The sequence below is a fragment of the Cotesia typhae genome, unplaced genomic scaffold (genome assembly GCF_013202065.1).
Source record: "Cotesia typhae breed Kobodo isofemale line unplaced genomic scaffold, CoteBio_Ctyphae contig_123, whole genome shotgun sequence".
Classification (NCBI taxonomy): Eukaryota; Metazoa; Arthropoda; class Insecta; order Hymenoptera; family Braconidae; genus Cotesia; species Cotesia typhae.
In genome coordinates, this window is record NW_027423715.1 from 1,326,954 (window position 1) to 1,341,549 (window position 14,596).

At 25.9% G+C, this 14,596-nt stretch overlaps 1 protein-coding gene and 1 long non-coding RNA gene across 3 annotated transcripts; one reads left to right on the forward strand and one right to left on the reverse strand.

Annotated features, from left to right (window-relative positions):
• Positions 1-50: 50 nt before the first annotated feature.
• Tps1 (Trehalose-6-phosphate synthase 1) lies at positions 51-13,800 on the forward strand. 2 transcript variants are annotated; one of them, XM_074254490.1, is made up of 8 exons: positions 51-107; positions 2,639-2,744; positions 3,563-3,719; positions 7,554-8,638; positions 9,352-9,543; positions 10,172-10,499; positions 11,232-11,525; positions 11,586-13,800. In XM_074254490.1, the coding sequence occupies exons 2-8, from the start codon at positions 2,668-2,670 to the stop codon at positions 11,826-11,828; spliced, it is 2,376 nt and encodes a 791-aa protein (XP_074110591.1). In that variant the 5' UTR covers positions 51-107; positions 2,639-2,667; the 3' UTR covers positions 11,829-13,800. The 2 variants fall into 2 exon arrangements, with proteins under 2 accessions (XP_074110591.1, XP_074110582.1); XM_074254481.1 differs by lacking the exon at positions 51-107 and adding an exon at positions 182-534.
• On the reverse strand, positions 1,926-2,706 carry LOC141535008 (uncharacterized). The gene is made up of 2 exons (XR_012480520.1): positions 2,345-2,706; positions 1,926-2,220 (listed from the first exon to the last, which is right to left on the reverse strand). It is a non-coding gene; the product is annotated as an uncharacterized LOC141535008 (long non-coding RNA).
• Positions 13,801-14,596: the final 796 nt, after the last annotated feature.

The window sequence follows — 14,596 nt, forward strand, 5'->3', positions numbered from 1 at the left end:
GTTGGGATATTTTTTATGGACAACAGTACCTTTTTATCTGCCATTGCAAGTTGAACGCAATAACTCGTGTTACGACTTGCTGTTGATTAAATAAGAACCAGAAAAAAGTAAGTTTTGTAAGTGCGCACGTGATACAGTCAAAGTGACTGTCGTTCTTTCTAGAAAATACTAGGAAAGCACCTATGCATAAATTTAATAAAAAAAAAAATATTTATTTAATTAAAAAAAAAAAAAAAAAAAAAAAAAATAAAAAAATAAAATATAACTGACAATTTAATCAGCCGGTATTTTAATTCAGCAGAACAAATATCTATTAGGATTCTGACTAATAAAATTATAAATAGTATGAGCTGCACTTGAATAAATTGATATAACTTAATCATTAAATCGGGAGCTGATAACTGTGTCAGTCGGTGACAAACTGGATGAATAAATTAAATATTTAATTGTAATTGAATCAGCTATTGTTTGGTGCCATGGAGATGTCATCCAAAAGTCCTTTCAGGCCTTTTAGTGAGCGTCTGAAAACCAACAGTTTGTATCAACTTCTTTTTAAATAATTATAATACTGAAGTGTTAATTTTTTTAATTTTTTTAATAAATTAATTAAAATAAAAAAATTCTAAAAATTTTCACTTGTAATTTTTATTAATTTTTACATGTGAAACTTTTTAATTTAATTTTTTTATAATCATTTAATTGCTGTAAATATCTAAAAAAATTTTTATCTGTCAACTTCAGTGTCATAAATAATTTTATTAATTATTGTTAGATTTTAGAATGACATTTAAATTAACAGACACTTGACAATTTTCTTAATAATAAACTAGGCGGAGAAAAATATTTTTAAAAAATTACACTTTGAATTTTTTAGATTCTCTTAAGATGTAATTTTTTAAATAAATTTTTCTTGCCATTATTTATTAAGTAAAAATAAAAAATTAGTAACAATTTATTAGTTAAAAATAGTGTCATCATTTTAGATTGTTTTTTAATCGTTAGTTTTGTTGTGTGTTATTTTAATAATTTTTTTTTAACAAAGTTATGGCAAAAAGATTGAGAAAAAAATATTGACATGTAGAAATTTTAAAAAATTATAAATGCAATTAAATTTTATTAAATAAAATTAAAAAATTATCGAGTGACTTCTAACTTTAATGTCATTATATTTTAAGTGCTTATATTTTTTTTTTATAATTTGTCAGTTTGTGTTGCAAAATCTTAACAAATATTTTATTAAATGTCTGTGTATATTTATTTTATTTTTTTATTTTACTATACTTTTTTTTTTTTTTTTTTTTTTTTTTTTTTTTTTTTTTAATTTATTGGTAATAGATTGAATTAAATTTCTTGGAAGATTCTCTGGCTTCCGGTAAAATTATTTATAAATAAGTACCAGCTCAATCCATCTTATATTTATTTTTTACGGCAAATTCTATTAATTTTATCTTTAATACGCCGAATTTTAAAAGTTCAATTAAAAACGTCTGGTAATTTTTATTGTTTTTTTAAAATATATAAATAAGTTATCAAATTTATCAGAAGAAATAATAAATTTAAAAATTGGAGGTGAATTTTTTTAATTAAAAAAAATTTTTTAATATTTGTGAAGAAATAATAAAATTATTTTTTAGTAAATTAAAATTTTTAGATATTAATTTATAAAAATAATTTTTTTTATAATAATTTATAAAAATATTTCATTCATAAAAATTTTTTTAATACACAGTAAAAAATTTACCTCCAAGTAGAAGAAAATCTAAATGTCGCTTGTACGCGGTTTTAATAAATAAAAATTGGATTATGATGGAGTGAAAAAAATAAGAAGGCAGTAAACGTGCGCAAGACGTTTTCTATCATCAAATTAAGCGATAACGAGATAACCCACGGGGTCGAAGCGTGTAATGGGGTTGTACTAGCTCTGGTAACTATTATAATTATTATTTTTATTATTAACAACATTATTATATTTATTATTATTATTATTAAAATAATAATAATAAAAAAAAAAAAATTGTAGAAATAAGAGGAGGATAAGAAGGGACTTCGGAATAACTTTGATGAAGCTGCTGCTGGTGCTGCGATGATGCTCTGCGGGTCGTGGCCTCCATTGATACCGCCCGCTAAACCGCACTTTGGACTAATTCATGTTGACGACGGACACCAATAAACTAACGTATCCCGAGCGTTGTTACTCCAGTACTACATTGGTACTTCCGACTGCAACATATCACCTCTCAACTTATTAACTTTAACTTCTATTAATTAAATAAATAATTATCTCAACCCTCACTTAAATTTAAATTTATAATTTTTTTTTTTTTTTTTTCTATTTAATATTTACTTTTATTTATCGCAGCAGCTTGCCTCGTAAACTTGAATCATAATTGTTATTTACCGAGCTATTTTATATGTATTATTATAAATTTTTAATATATTTATCGCAGACATGGGTCTGTAGTCTAGAGTGTCAAGTATATTGTTTGTAGTCAGGCTAATAAGTACAGTGGATTTGCGGCGACCGTACTGGCCAGAGAATCTATTTAAACATCAAGAGTCTATTAGTGATTTTTTTTTTTTTTTAGTTATTTATTTAAATTAATTTTATTAATATTTTGAATACCGATCATGCCTACAGAATCTAGGAGCTTCAGCTCTAATGGGAGTATGATTGTGGTAAGCAACAGGTTGCCGTTTGTGCTTAAGAGAAATGAAGAAACTGGAAAATTAGAGCGTAAAAGCAGGTAAATTTATTTATTTATTTATTATTATTATTACTTTGTGAAAAAATACTTGGTAAGAAAATTTATATTTTACGTTTTTCTTTAAACATTTTTTTCAATTTAAATAATAATAATAATAAAAATAACTTAATTAAAATTTATTATTATTATCATTTTGTAAAAAAAAAAATTATTAAAAAAATTTGCATTTTATATTTTGCTTTAAAAATTTTTTTCAATTTAAATAATAACAATAACAATAATAATAATAATTTTTTAAAAAATTAAAATTATAAAAATTTTTTTGTTTCTATTATTATTATATAATTAAATTGACAGATCTCTTATCAATTACATAATTCTCAAGTTTGAATTTTAAGAAAGTTTATAAATTTATTATTATCAGATAAAAATATTTTTATTGTCATTTTATGACTTACCTTGACAGTAAGAAAAATTTATTATCAGAAAAGCACGTTGGATTTACTCATTGTATTCATTATCTTATTTAATAATACTAAAACCAATATTTTTATAAAAATATTCTAAATATGTAAATACAGATTGATTTTTTTTATTATTTTTAAATATTCAGATAAATTTTAATTTATACTCCGATAAACGCACTCATACGTACCGAGTATTTTTTGATAAATAAAGTTGAAATAATTAATAATAAATAGAGAAAAATATCGGTGATTTGGTTATCAACTTTTATAAGTTATTGCTTCATTACTTAATTATTTAATATAAATTATTATTCCCCTTTTTTTATTTAAAAATATACTTTAATTTAATTTTAAATAATTAATAATTAATAATAAAAAATTAAATTTCAGCGCTGGAGGTCTTGTTACTGCAGTAGCACCAGTAGTGATAAATGGTAACGGAATCTGGGTAGGATGGCCAGGTATGCACATGGAAGATGCAAATGAACAAATTCCAGAATCTGATCCTAATGACAAGACACCAACCGCTGGTTTACTCTCGAGTAAGGTAAGATTGATTCAATTTTGATAATTATTATTGTTTCTAGTCTTAATGTCAATCAAAAAATTTGGAACATTCCGTAAGTACTTTATTTTTTAAGTTTTTAATTAGCGTTTATATTTATATTCTGGTTTTAAATGTTTTAGATAAGATAAAAAATAGAATCACCAAAAAATGGAAAATTTTCTAAATTTATTATTTAATTATCAAGTTAAAAATTTATCATAAAATTAAATGGCCTTGGCAATGCCAGTACCTTGACAATTAGCGGAATTATATTTTGTCGGCTAAGCGATGACCACACCAGCTAGTAAAATGACAATAAACAATAACATTGGTCTTAAGACCAACAATAGCGTTAATTAAATAAAATAAACTTGTGTTAATTAATTTAATTTATCTAATATTAAAAATATATGTTTGATTTTTTTTAATAAGGAAACTATAAATATCTTGCAAATAGCAGATAATTATCACGTTACTTCCACGTGCTATTGTGGGTATTAACAAAATAAGAGAACAATGATATGATTATTATATATAATAGGATTAAGTGATACACAACAACTAACAAATGGTATCGTTTATCCTTGTAAATTATTAACAGATGATCTCGGGTCATTCTCACAAAGATAAAAATTTTTTAAAAATTATATTTTATGTTATTAAAGTGCAGACAATAATTAATAAACAAGCTGGTGATAAACGGTTCAGTCGAGTTCGCCAAATGTCTAGCTTATAATTGATTTTATTGATTATTTTTATCAATATATAAAGAGGAGAGACTCATTATCGGGTTATTTAAAAGTATTTATTAAAATAACAATTTAATTGATGAGACGTTAATGTCACGTGCTCGAGTCATGCTCTGACCTGTTAATAAATTGTATAGTACGGTTGTATAGTAATGGGTGTATTTTATGTTAATGATAATAATAACTTTAGTTTAAATCACGATCGTTTGCTCGACGGGGTCGGGTTATCATTGATACAGCTCCCCATAGCTTATAACCACTCATCGTTATCGTGAATTTTAATATTTAAAAAGTCTTTTGTAATTTTAAAATCTACGTTGGGTTATTCTCAAACAAAAAATTTATCTATGAGTTAGATAGGAACTTTTTTTTTTTCATTTTATGATGGGAAATTTTTAAGAAGAATATGTTACATGATTCAATTTAATAACAATAATAATAAGTAATTTTTAATTAAATATTTATTGTTTTTTTTTTTTTTTTATTATTATCCTGAGAAAAAAATAAGTAATAAATTTAACATTTTACTTTTTTTTTTTTCAAACATTTATTTTCATCTAAATAATAATAATAATAATTATAAATATTTAATTAAAATTATTTATCTATATTATTAAGAGAATAAGCAAAATTTTTTGGCCAATTAATTATGGTAAAAAAAAATTAAAGTGTAGAAATTTTAATAAATTAAAAATGTAATTTTGTAGAAAAATGTAAAAATAGGATTTTGTGGATAAATTTGGTATCATTGGAAAAGTCTTGACCTGGAGTTGTGCCTTTTCAAGGTTTTATATCATTCTCACCCCTTAATAGTCAATTTTTCATGATAAGTATTTAGCCTGCATTCGAAAATTATCTCTAGATACATAAATTAAGAAATGACCTTGTATCTCGTGAACTATTGACATTTTTAAAGATATAAGCTCATCCCGACTTTACACTCATCAAGACCTTTCATTTGAGTACCCACATCAATTTTTCATATATTTTATATATTTATATATATTATATATATATATGTATATATGAAAAATATATCAAAAATGCATGTGGGTACTCAAATGAAAGCTCTTAATGAATGTAACATCGGGATGAGCTTATATCTTGAAAAACGTCAATAGTTGAGAAAGTATTTTGATATATTTTTCATAATGCTTTTTAATCCAAAAAATCCATTTTATCATATGAACACACTGGCCACAAAATTTTGCTTATTCTCTTCATAATATAGATGAGATTTTATTTAGTAATTAATTGAAGGATTTATCAAAAATAAATTCTTTCAATAAATCAAGTGTTGGATGGATCAAGTGTTGAAGAATATAGTTCAGAAAATTGAATAAAAATTTGATTTTGATTTTATCAAACGTTTTTGATAAATCTTATTCACCAAAAAAATTATTTTTGAGAAAAAAACGTTTAAAAAACGTTTGATTGTCATTAAATTGTACATACTTCTAGTATGTATTCAAATTAAATGAGTATAGACCTTGATAAAAAATTGAAAATTTTCATATGCAATGAAAATCTCATAACTTGAAGATTGAAATTTAATAAAATAAATAAAATTGTATTTGGTCCATATTTTCGAAATAAGGGTCTGGTTATCAGGAGTCAAGTCAGTACTTGGCTAACAAAAAACGACCAGAAGAAATATGTCGGCGGCGTTTCAAATAATATAAAATCGAGACAAAAACTCCCCCTAATCGGAAGTGAATAAAGTCCAGCGTAACAACAAGCGATATTTTAACTTGTGATTCAATTTATCTACTTATTAGACGATTATTATTATTATTATTAATATTATCATTTTATACTTTAAGTTAAAGTGCTGACGTCTTATTTTTACCCCCCATGACAGCTAATGGACACAAATGTTATTTATCGGTTGATTTTTATTAACTCACTTTTAATCTTGGACTGAGTTATTGCTATTGGGCGAAACTTGGATGGGGCTCGTCTCGATAACAACAATCTCGTCCACTGAGATGATACATTAAAATATTTTGCAACAATTCAATATACATTTGAGACTTATCAGTGAGATTTGCAATTTAACTGAATGTGTGATATTTACAATAATATGTCGCTGGTAAACGAAATTAGGTCGACATAATTATTAATTAAAATCAACAAATGCATTTTTTTTTTTTTTTTTTTTTTTTTTTTTTTAATGTATACCAAGAATAAAAGGTGATCGACTGACCCCTGACTGCATTTGAGATCAATAAAAATGATATTTTGATATCCCACATGTTAGAGTAGATAGAGATATCAAAATATTACATTACATATACACATATGTAATTTAAGATTTTTATTATTTCAAACCTTGAATCATTTTTTGATTCTGATATTTTTATTATTATTATTATTACTATTATTATTTAGATGAAGATAAATTTTTAAAGAAAAAATTTCAGTGCAATTTAACAAAAATTATTTAATAAAGCAAAATTTATTTTATTTATTGTGTTTGTTGCAAGACATTTTTTTAGAAAAATAATTATTTAAAAAAAAAAAAGGACTTGAATAAAATTCAAAGTTACTTTTAAATAAATTATTGAAAAAGGCTCTTGAAAAAAAAAATTTTTTTTTTCCCGCCTTTTTATTATTATTTATTTATTTATTTATATTTATTTAAATGCCAAAGCTAAGAGCCGAATGACAAATGGTAGAAATTACAATACTAGATACACGTAAGTAACATTTTGAAACAAATTTACGTCTTTGTATGATAGTGAGAAACATAGCGTATAAATAATTAAAATATAGAGAAAAGAGAAAAAGAAATTAGAGAAGAAAAAATTTTTTTAAATTAAAAAATTTTAAGATTTAAAGATTCTGAAATATTGTTATATAATAGCCATTTACGCAAAGACATTAAGTTTGCAGATAATTTTAATTTGGAATTAAAGTCAGTTTTCAGATTAGATTTATTAGCATGTTGAATTTTCTAACTCCAGATGTTGAAAGAATTCAAAATTTTAAATTATACATTACATATAATTTAAAAAAAATTTTTTTTAAACCAATTATTTAATACTTTAATTTTGGATAAAACACTAATAAAAAAAAATTCCAGGTAGTCGCAGTCCACGTAGAACCCGATAAATTCGACGCGTACTACAACGGATCCTGCAATGGAACCTTCTGGCCACTGTTCCACTCGATGCCAGACCGTGCGACTTTCAACGCGGAGCATTGGCGCGCCTACGTCGCCGTGAATGAAGAATTCGCGGCAAAAACGGTGAAAGCGCTGGAGCAGATCCACGATGAGCAGAAGAGCAAGCCAAACGGGACTCCCTTGGTCTGGGTCCACGACTACCACCTGATGCTTGCGGCAAACTGGATCAGACAAGCAGCGGACGAGAAGAACTTGAAATTAAAACTTGGTTTCTTCCTGCACATTCCTTTCCCACCGTGGGACATCTTCAGATTGTTCCCTTGGGCAGACGAAATCCTCCAGGGGATGCTGGGCTGCGACATGGTGGGCTTCCACATCCAGGACTACTGTCTGAACTTCGTCGACTGCTGTCAGAGGTGTCTGGGCGGGCGAGTCGACAGGAAGAACCTCCTGGTGGACCACGGAGGCCGGACAGTCAGAGTGAGACCGCTGCCGATTGGAATTCCCTTCGATCGGTTCGTTTCTTTGGCAGAAGCAGCGCCCAAGGTGATCATGACCAACCTCAAGATCGTCCTCGGGGTGGACCGGCTCGACTACACCAAGGGGTTGGTCCATCGGCTCAAGGCCTTCGAGATGCTGCTAGAAAAGCACCCGGAGCATCGCGAGCAGGTGACCATGCTCCAGATCGCTGTGCCTTCGAGGACTGATGTTAGAGAGTATCAGGAGCTCAAGCTAGAGATGGAGCAGTTGATCGGGTCCATCAATGGAAGATTCACTACGCCCAATTGGTCACCAATTCGATATATTTATGGGTGTGTTAGTCAGGATGAGCTCGCTGGGTTCTACAGAGACTCTGCTGTTGCTCTGGTTACTCCGCTTAGAGACGGAATGAATCTAGTGGCCAAAGAATTCGTTGCTTGTCAAATTAACACTCCACCCGGTGTTTTGATCGTTTCACCTTTTGCTGGGGCTGGAGAAATGATGCATGAAGCTCTTATTTGTAATCCTTATGAAATTGATGAAGCTGCTGAGGTTATTAACAGGTAATTTTTTATTTTCATGGTAATTTTTTTTTTTTTATCTAGTGTTTTATCATAAAAAATTGAAAAATTAATTTTTTTTTTTTTTTTTTTTTATTTTTTTTTTGGTAAAAAATAATTGTTTTCTTTTTTGGTAGATATTTACAAAGGGTCAACCATTAAAATTTTCATTTTTTAATTAAATTTGATTAAAATATTTTATTAAAATTTGATTAGTTTAAAAAAAAATTTTTTTTTTTAATTTGGGTAATTTTTAAGGAAAAATTTTTCTTAGAAAATTTATAATTTTTTGAAAATTATACAAAAAAGTAAGGTAAATATTTACAAGTGAGGTCAACCATTTTAATTTTCATTTTTTAATTAAATTTCTATTTGATTTTATTGATATATTTTTTTTTTTTTTGAAAAATTCACAAAAAAATGAACAATAAAAAAAAAAATTTGATTATCAGAATTTTAACAAATTTTATAAATTTTTTAGAAAACGGTGATATTCAACTTTTCATTTTTTAATTGTTCGTTTTTTTATGTACTTATAAAAAATTACATCAAAAAAAGATAAAATATAAATTTTATCCAAAAACAAGAGATCCAAAATTTATTCCAACTTTTTTGCTAAAAAATAATTTTATAAAAATTATTCTATTTTTTATGGATATAAAAAAAATATAAAAATAATGTGAATGTTATAATAAACCAATTAATATTTTTTATAGAGCTTTGACAATGCCGGAAGATGAACGTACCCTACGTATGAATTATTTACGTCGCCGGGAAAGAATATACGACGTAAATTACTGGATGAAATCATTTTTACAAGTAATGGGATCATTGGAGGAACATGACTCAGTAGGCGCGACCGTAATGCAGCCTGTTACGATGGATGACTTTGATGATTATTTAAGCAAGTAAGTCTCAATGCCTTTATGGGTATTTGGGCCCGACCAGCTATGGGGCATTATCATCATCATAAATCATAATCACACATTACATAATTTTTATTTTATCATATAATAAATTAAGTATACAGTCCTTTTTTTTAACAGTAAAAGATGAAGTAGTAAAAATATAATTCGTACTTAATTTTGAACTGTTTAAAAAAGAGAAAAATTACCTTTAATTTATTAATGATAAAAATCAATGCACGAAAAAAATAAATTATTCATTTGATTATTATAAAAAAAATAATAATAATATTTTTTTTACAAAAACAGATAATTTATTAAACAGAAATTTGTTTAGTCTTTAATAAATAAATAAGAGCAAGTATAAATCGAGCATGAGTTGGGTACGACAACGCGTGGGTTATTTAATTTAATTATAATGGTAAAAAAAAATTGAACTGCATGATAATGGGAATCATTATCAATATATTTGCTATAAATTGTTAAAAAGCGATCGGCTTATATGAAACGGGATTTTAAAAAAAACGTAACATTATAAATGCTTTTGGAAACGGTGGGCCCGGACACGCTGTCGCGACCTGGCTCATAATCAAAGCCAAGTAACAATCCAGTGACCACACATGTCCCCTAGGTACATTGGTGATGATCATAAATTGGCGCTACTGCTTGACTACGACGGAACTCTCGCTCCAATAGCGACCCACCCTGATTTGGCCATTCTACCTCTGGAGACCAAGAATGTTCTCCAGCGACTGAGCAACATGCCCGACGTATACATCGCTATTATTTCTGGAAGAAACGTTAATAATGTTAAATCGATGGTGGGCATTGACGGAATAACCTATGCTGGTAATCACGGTCTTGAGATTCTTCATCCTGATGGCAGTAAATTCGTTCATCCTATGCCCGTTGAGTTTGAGGGAAAGGTTGGAAATTTGATGCAACTTCTTCAGGATCAGGTCAGTTTTTTTTTTTTTTTTTTTTTTATATTATTAATTTTAATTTTAATGTAAATTTTTAGCTTTTTATATTTTTCATCTTCACTCAAAAATTTTATTAATGTGACTGTAATTTTGTGGCCAAAAGTACTTAAAATAAGTATTATATAATGCTAAAAATGATATTTTTGAGGTTTACAATAATTAGCGATGTAATAATTTTATTATTAAATTTTAGCAATAATAAAATTTATTATTAATACTAATATAATCACTCAGTGTTTCTTTTAGTTAATTATTGAGTGTAAATAAATTAAAAATAGAAATCATGAAAATAAAAAATACAAGTAGTAATTAAAATAATAATTAATTTATAAAATTAAAATGTTAACTATAAAAAATTAATTAAATCAAACTTTTTTTTAATTTTTTAAATTTCTTTATGATTTTAATTTTTTACTGTGTATTATTATATTTAATGTATGTAAACATTATTTATTTTAAAATGTTTATAAATCATAAATTTTTTAAAATAGTTACTACAGTCAAAAAGTTTAATAATTAAATGAATTTTAAAGTTTTTAAAATGTAGAGTTAAAAAATATTTAAAGCTTAAAATTTATTTAAATGATTATTTAAAAAGTTTGTAAATTTTTATAAAAAAATTTTATCACCAATTAAAAGATATTTTTTAAAACTCTAAATAATTTAAATTATAAATTACAAAATAAAAATTCCAAATTTTAATTTCAGCTCTGCAGAGATGGTGCTTGGGTAGAAAATAAAGGAGCCTTGCTAACCTTCCACTACCGCGAAACCCCGATAGAAATTCGAGGCAATTTAGTCCAGCAAGCAAAAAAATTAATAGAAGAAGCTGGTTTTAAAGCTTGTAGCGCTCATTGCGCTATAGAAGCTAAACCACCAGTTGAATGGAATAAAGGACGCGCTTCAATATACATTCTACGCACGGCTTTCGGTCTCGATTGGAGTGAAAGAATAAGAATCATTTACGCTGGTGACGACGCCACCGATGAAGACGCTATGAAGGTAATTATCATTAGATTAATTATCAGGGGTATTTTTTTATTTAAAAAATTAATTTTTCAGGCATTGAAAGGAATGGCCGCTACCTTCCGCATCACGTCTTCCCACATTGTCCGCACATCAGCAGAGAGAAGATTACCCAGTACCGACTCTGTTCTCACGATGCTGAAGTGGGTGGAACGACACCTCGGCAGACGTAAGCCCCGCAGCAACAGTCTCGACATATCAAACCGCTTTAGACGCAGCAGCGGTGGTGTCACCATGGAGATGTCCTTCACCGAACCTCAGCATTCACTTGCTCATTAATATTTCAATTTTAAAATAAAATAGTCATTCGACATTTTTTTGGGTTGTCAGCGTAGCTCTAGACTCTAGAGATGTAGCCTTACAATACTACTTACAAGGTCGATTTTAGGGTACTCTGGCGGAACCTTAACTTTTATTCGCCGTTCAGTTAAAAAAAAAAAATTCACAGAAAAATAGACAAATACGGAAAATTTTTTTTTTCTTAATAAATTTTTGTTTAATTGATAAAAAAAAAATTTTTAATTACACGCTAAAAAAGTAAAATCTAAAAATTATATTATAAATAATAATTTATGTCGCTACAAATTTAAAACTAAAATTTTGGTAAATTTTATTTAATAACAAGTCAAAAATTAATAATTGATGCTTAAAAAAAATCAAATTTTTATGAAAATTAAGTTTGCCGACATCTAAAAATTCTCACTTGTCAAAAAATTGAAAAATTGTAAGTGAAATTTTTAAAAAATATTTTTTTGTTCTACTTTAATTATTGAAAAAAAAAATTAAAAATGTCGGCTAACTTTAGTATTATCAAATTTTTTGTATTTGTCCACATTCTTGTGAATTTTTAATAATTAATTATTTTTTATTATTAAAGTCAATTTTCATTTAAATATATTTCAAAATAATCAAAATTTCATAAAAATAAAAATATTTTACAATAACTAACATAATTATTATTTGTTACAATTTTTTTTTTTTTTTTTTTTTTTGAAAATACGAATTTTTATGTCAGAGTACCCCCGATTTATTTTTACTTTAATTTTTTAGTTTAACGAATGAATTTAATCGGTAAGTTAAAATATAAAGATTAATGTCGCGACTACAGAGAGACTGTTTTTAAAAATTAAAAATATAAGCATTTTTACCGCATCCTTGTTTGGCGGTTTCAAATTAAATTTTTTCTTACTAATTTTTACCGAAAAAATAATTATTAAATTTTTGGAATACTTTTCTTATATTCAATTGACTTTTACAAACAGAAAATTTTACAAGTTAATAATTGTTAACCAATAAAATTACTGTAATAATTATTAAGCGTAGGTTTAATTGAATCGCTCAAAGACAGATACTTAAAAACAATCCAGAGTTTTTAAATTCTGATAAATATCATCAAAGCTTTTGAGCTTTCAGACAAGACTCAAAGAATAATAAAAAAAAAAAAAAATATCATACCATATTTTTTAAAAATCTGTATACTACGAAAGTTTATAAGTTAATTAAAAAATAATAAAAATCAGAAAGTAATATTATCACTGCTAAGATTTTAAAAAGATTTTAGAACCTGTCAAGGTTCAACTTAAGTATTTTTATACGAATTAGAGTCTATAAATTAGTCTTACAATGCCTTTGAGTGATCAGGAGTAATTTGAAATTAATTATAAAATCTAAAATATTATTCCTAATTTTTTTTTTTATTCTATTAATTCCAAATTAGTATTTTAAGCCAGCATCATTTGAAAAAATAAAATTAATAGTAATCTCGTTTATTTTATCTTGTTATTTATTCATTAGTTATCACTACTAGACAATAAAAACAAATAATAAATGTAAAAAATCTAAGCTACAATATAAATTGTTTTAAAAATAGCCAAATATAAGAAACGTATTTTGAACAGAATCAAAATTTAAAATGTTATTTTTATGAATTTAAAAACAAATGTGAGCTTGCTATTAAAAATATATATCAATTGAATTTTTATAAATATTTAAATAACAAACAGTTGCCTTTGATAAATATATAGTTTTGTATATAATTAATGTAACTTCAAAAAAAAAAAAAAATAAAAAATAAAATGAAATAAAACTAGACAGAAAGAACAAAATTGCACTGCATATCCTCTCATATTATACTCAATATTATCTGTGGCTAAAAAAAATTTCAGATGATATTAAATATAATCCGAAAAAATATCCCGTATAATTTAAATTATACTCAGTACAATCTTGGATTATATAATTTTTTCAAAAATTGCTATATAACTTTTTTTTTTAATTTATAATTTTTTTTGAAAGTTTTTAAAATTTGTAAAAATGGTAGTATTCAATTTTTTTTTATTGTTTTTTTTTTTTAATATATCAATAAAATCAATTAGAAATTTCGTTCAAAAAAATAAAAATTAAAATGGTTGACCCCACACGGAGAGAACAAGGTAACAGTGGATATCATCCCAGATTATACTCAGTGATATCTGTGGTGAAAAAAATTTTCAGATAGTAGCTAGTATAATCCAGATTATATTGGGTGATATCTGGATTATACTCATTATAATCTGGATTATACTAGCTACTATCTGAAAATTTTTTTACCCAGTATAATCTGGATTATATTTGATACTATTTTAAATTTTTTTTCACCACAGATTACACTGAGTATAATATAGGAAGATATTCAGTGTAATTTTTTTCTTTCTGTGTACAATGCATTTATTTTTGAGTATTGATGTGAATATTGAAAATAAAGAGTTGGAATAAAATTTACTGAGATGAATAATTTAATCTTGCTGAATTTATGTATTCAAAAGCTGCCATTCATGCGTTAATCTTCCTTAGATACATATATGTACATTTATATTTTCCCAGTGGTATTATATATTTTACAAATGTAAAAGGAAAAATATTTTTATATTTAAGTAAAAAGAGTATCTATTGCCGATAACAATGAAGATCGTTTTAGTGAATCCGCCGTGGGAGGAGGTCTATTCTCAAATGTATAAATATTTTCATTGGCTACTATACTTTGTGATATATATATATATATATATATA

Excerpts from the sequence above, each read along its gene's own strand:
- Tps1 (XM_074254481.1), top strand. The coding sequence starts at position 477 with ATGGAGATGTCATCCAAAAGTCCTTTCAGGCCTTTTAGTGAGCGTCTG. Across the intron at positions 2,745-3,562 it reads AAATTAGAGCGTAAAAGCAG|CGCTGGAGGTCTTGTTACTG; the intron begins GTAAATTTATTT and ends ATTAAATTTCAG. Across the intron at positions 8,639-9,351 it reads GCTGCTGAGGTTATTAACAG|AGCTTTGACAATGCCGGAAG; the intron begins GTAATTTTTTAT and ends TATTTTTTATAG.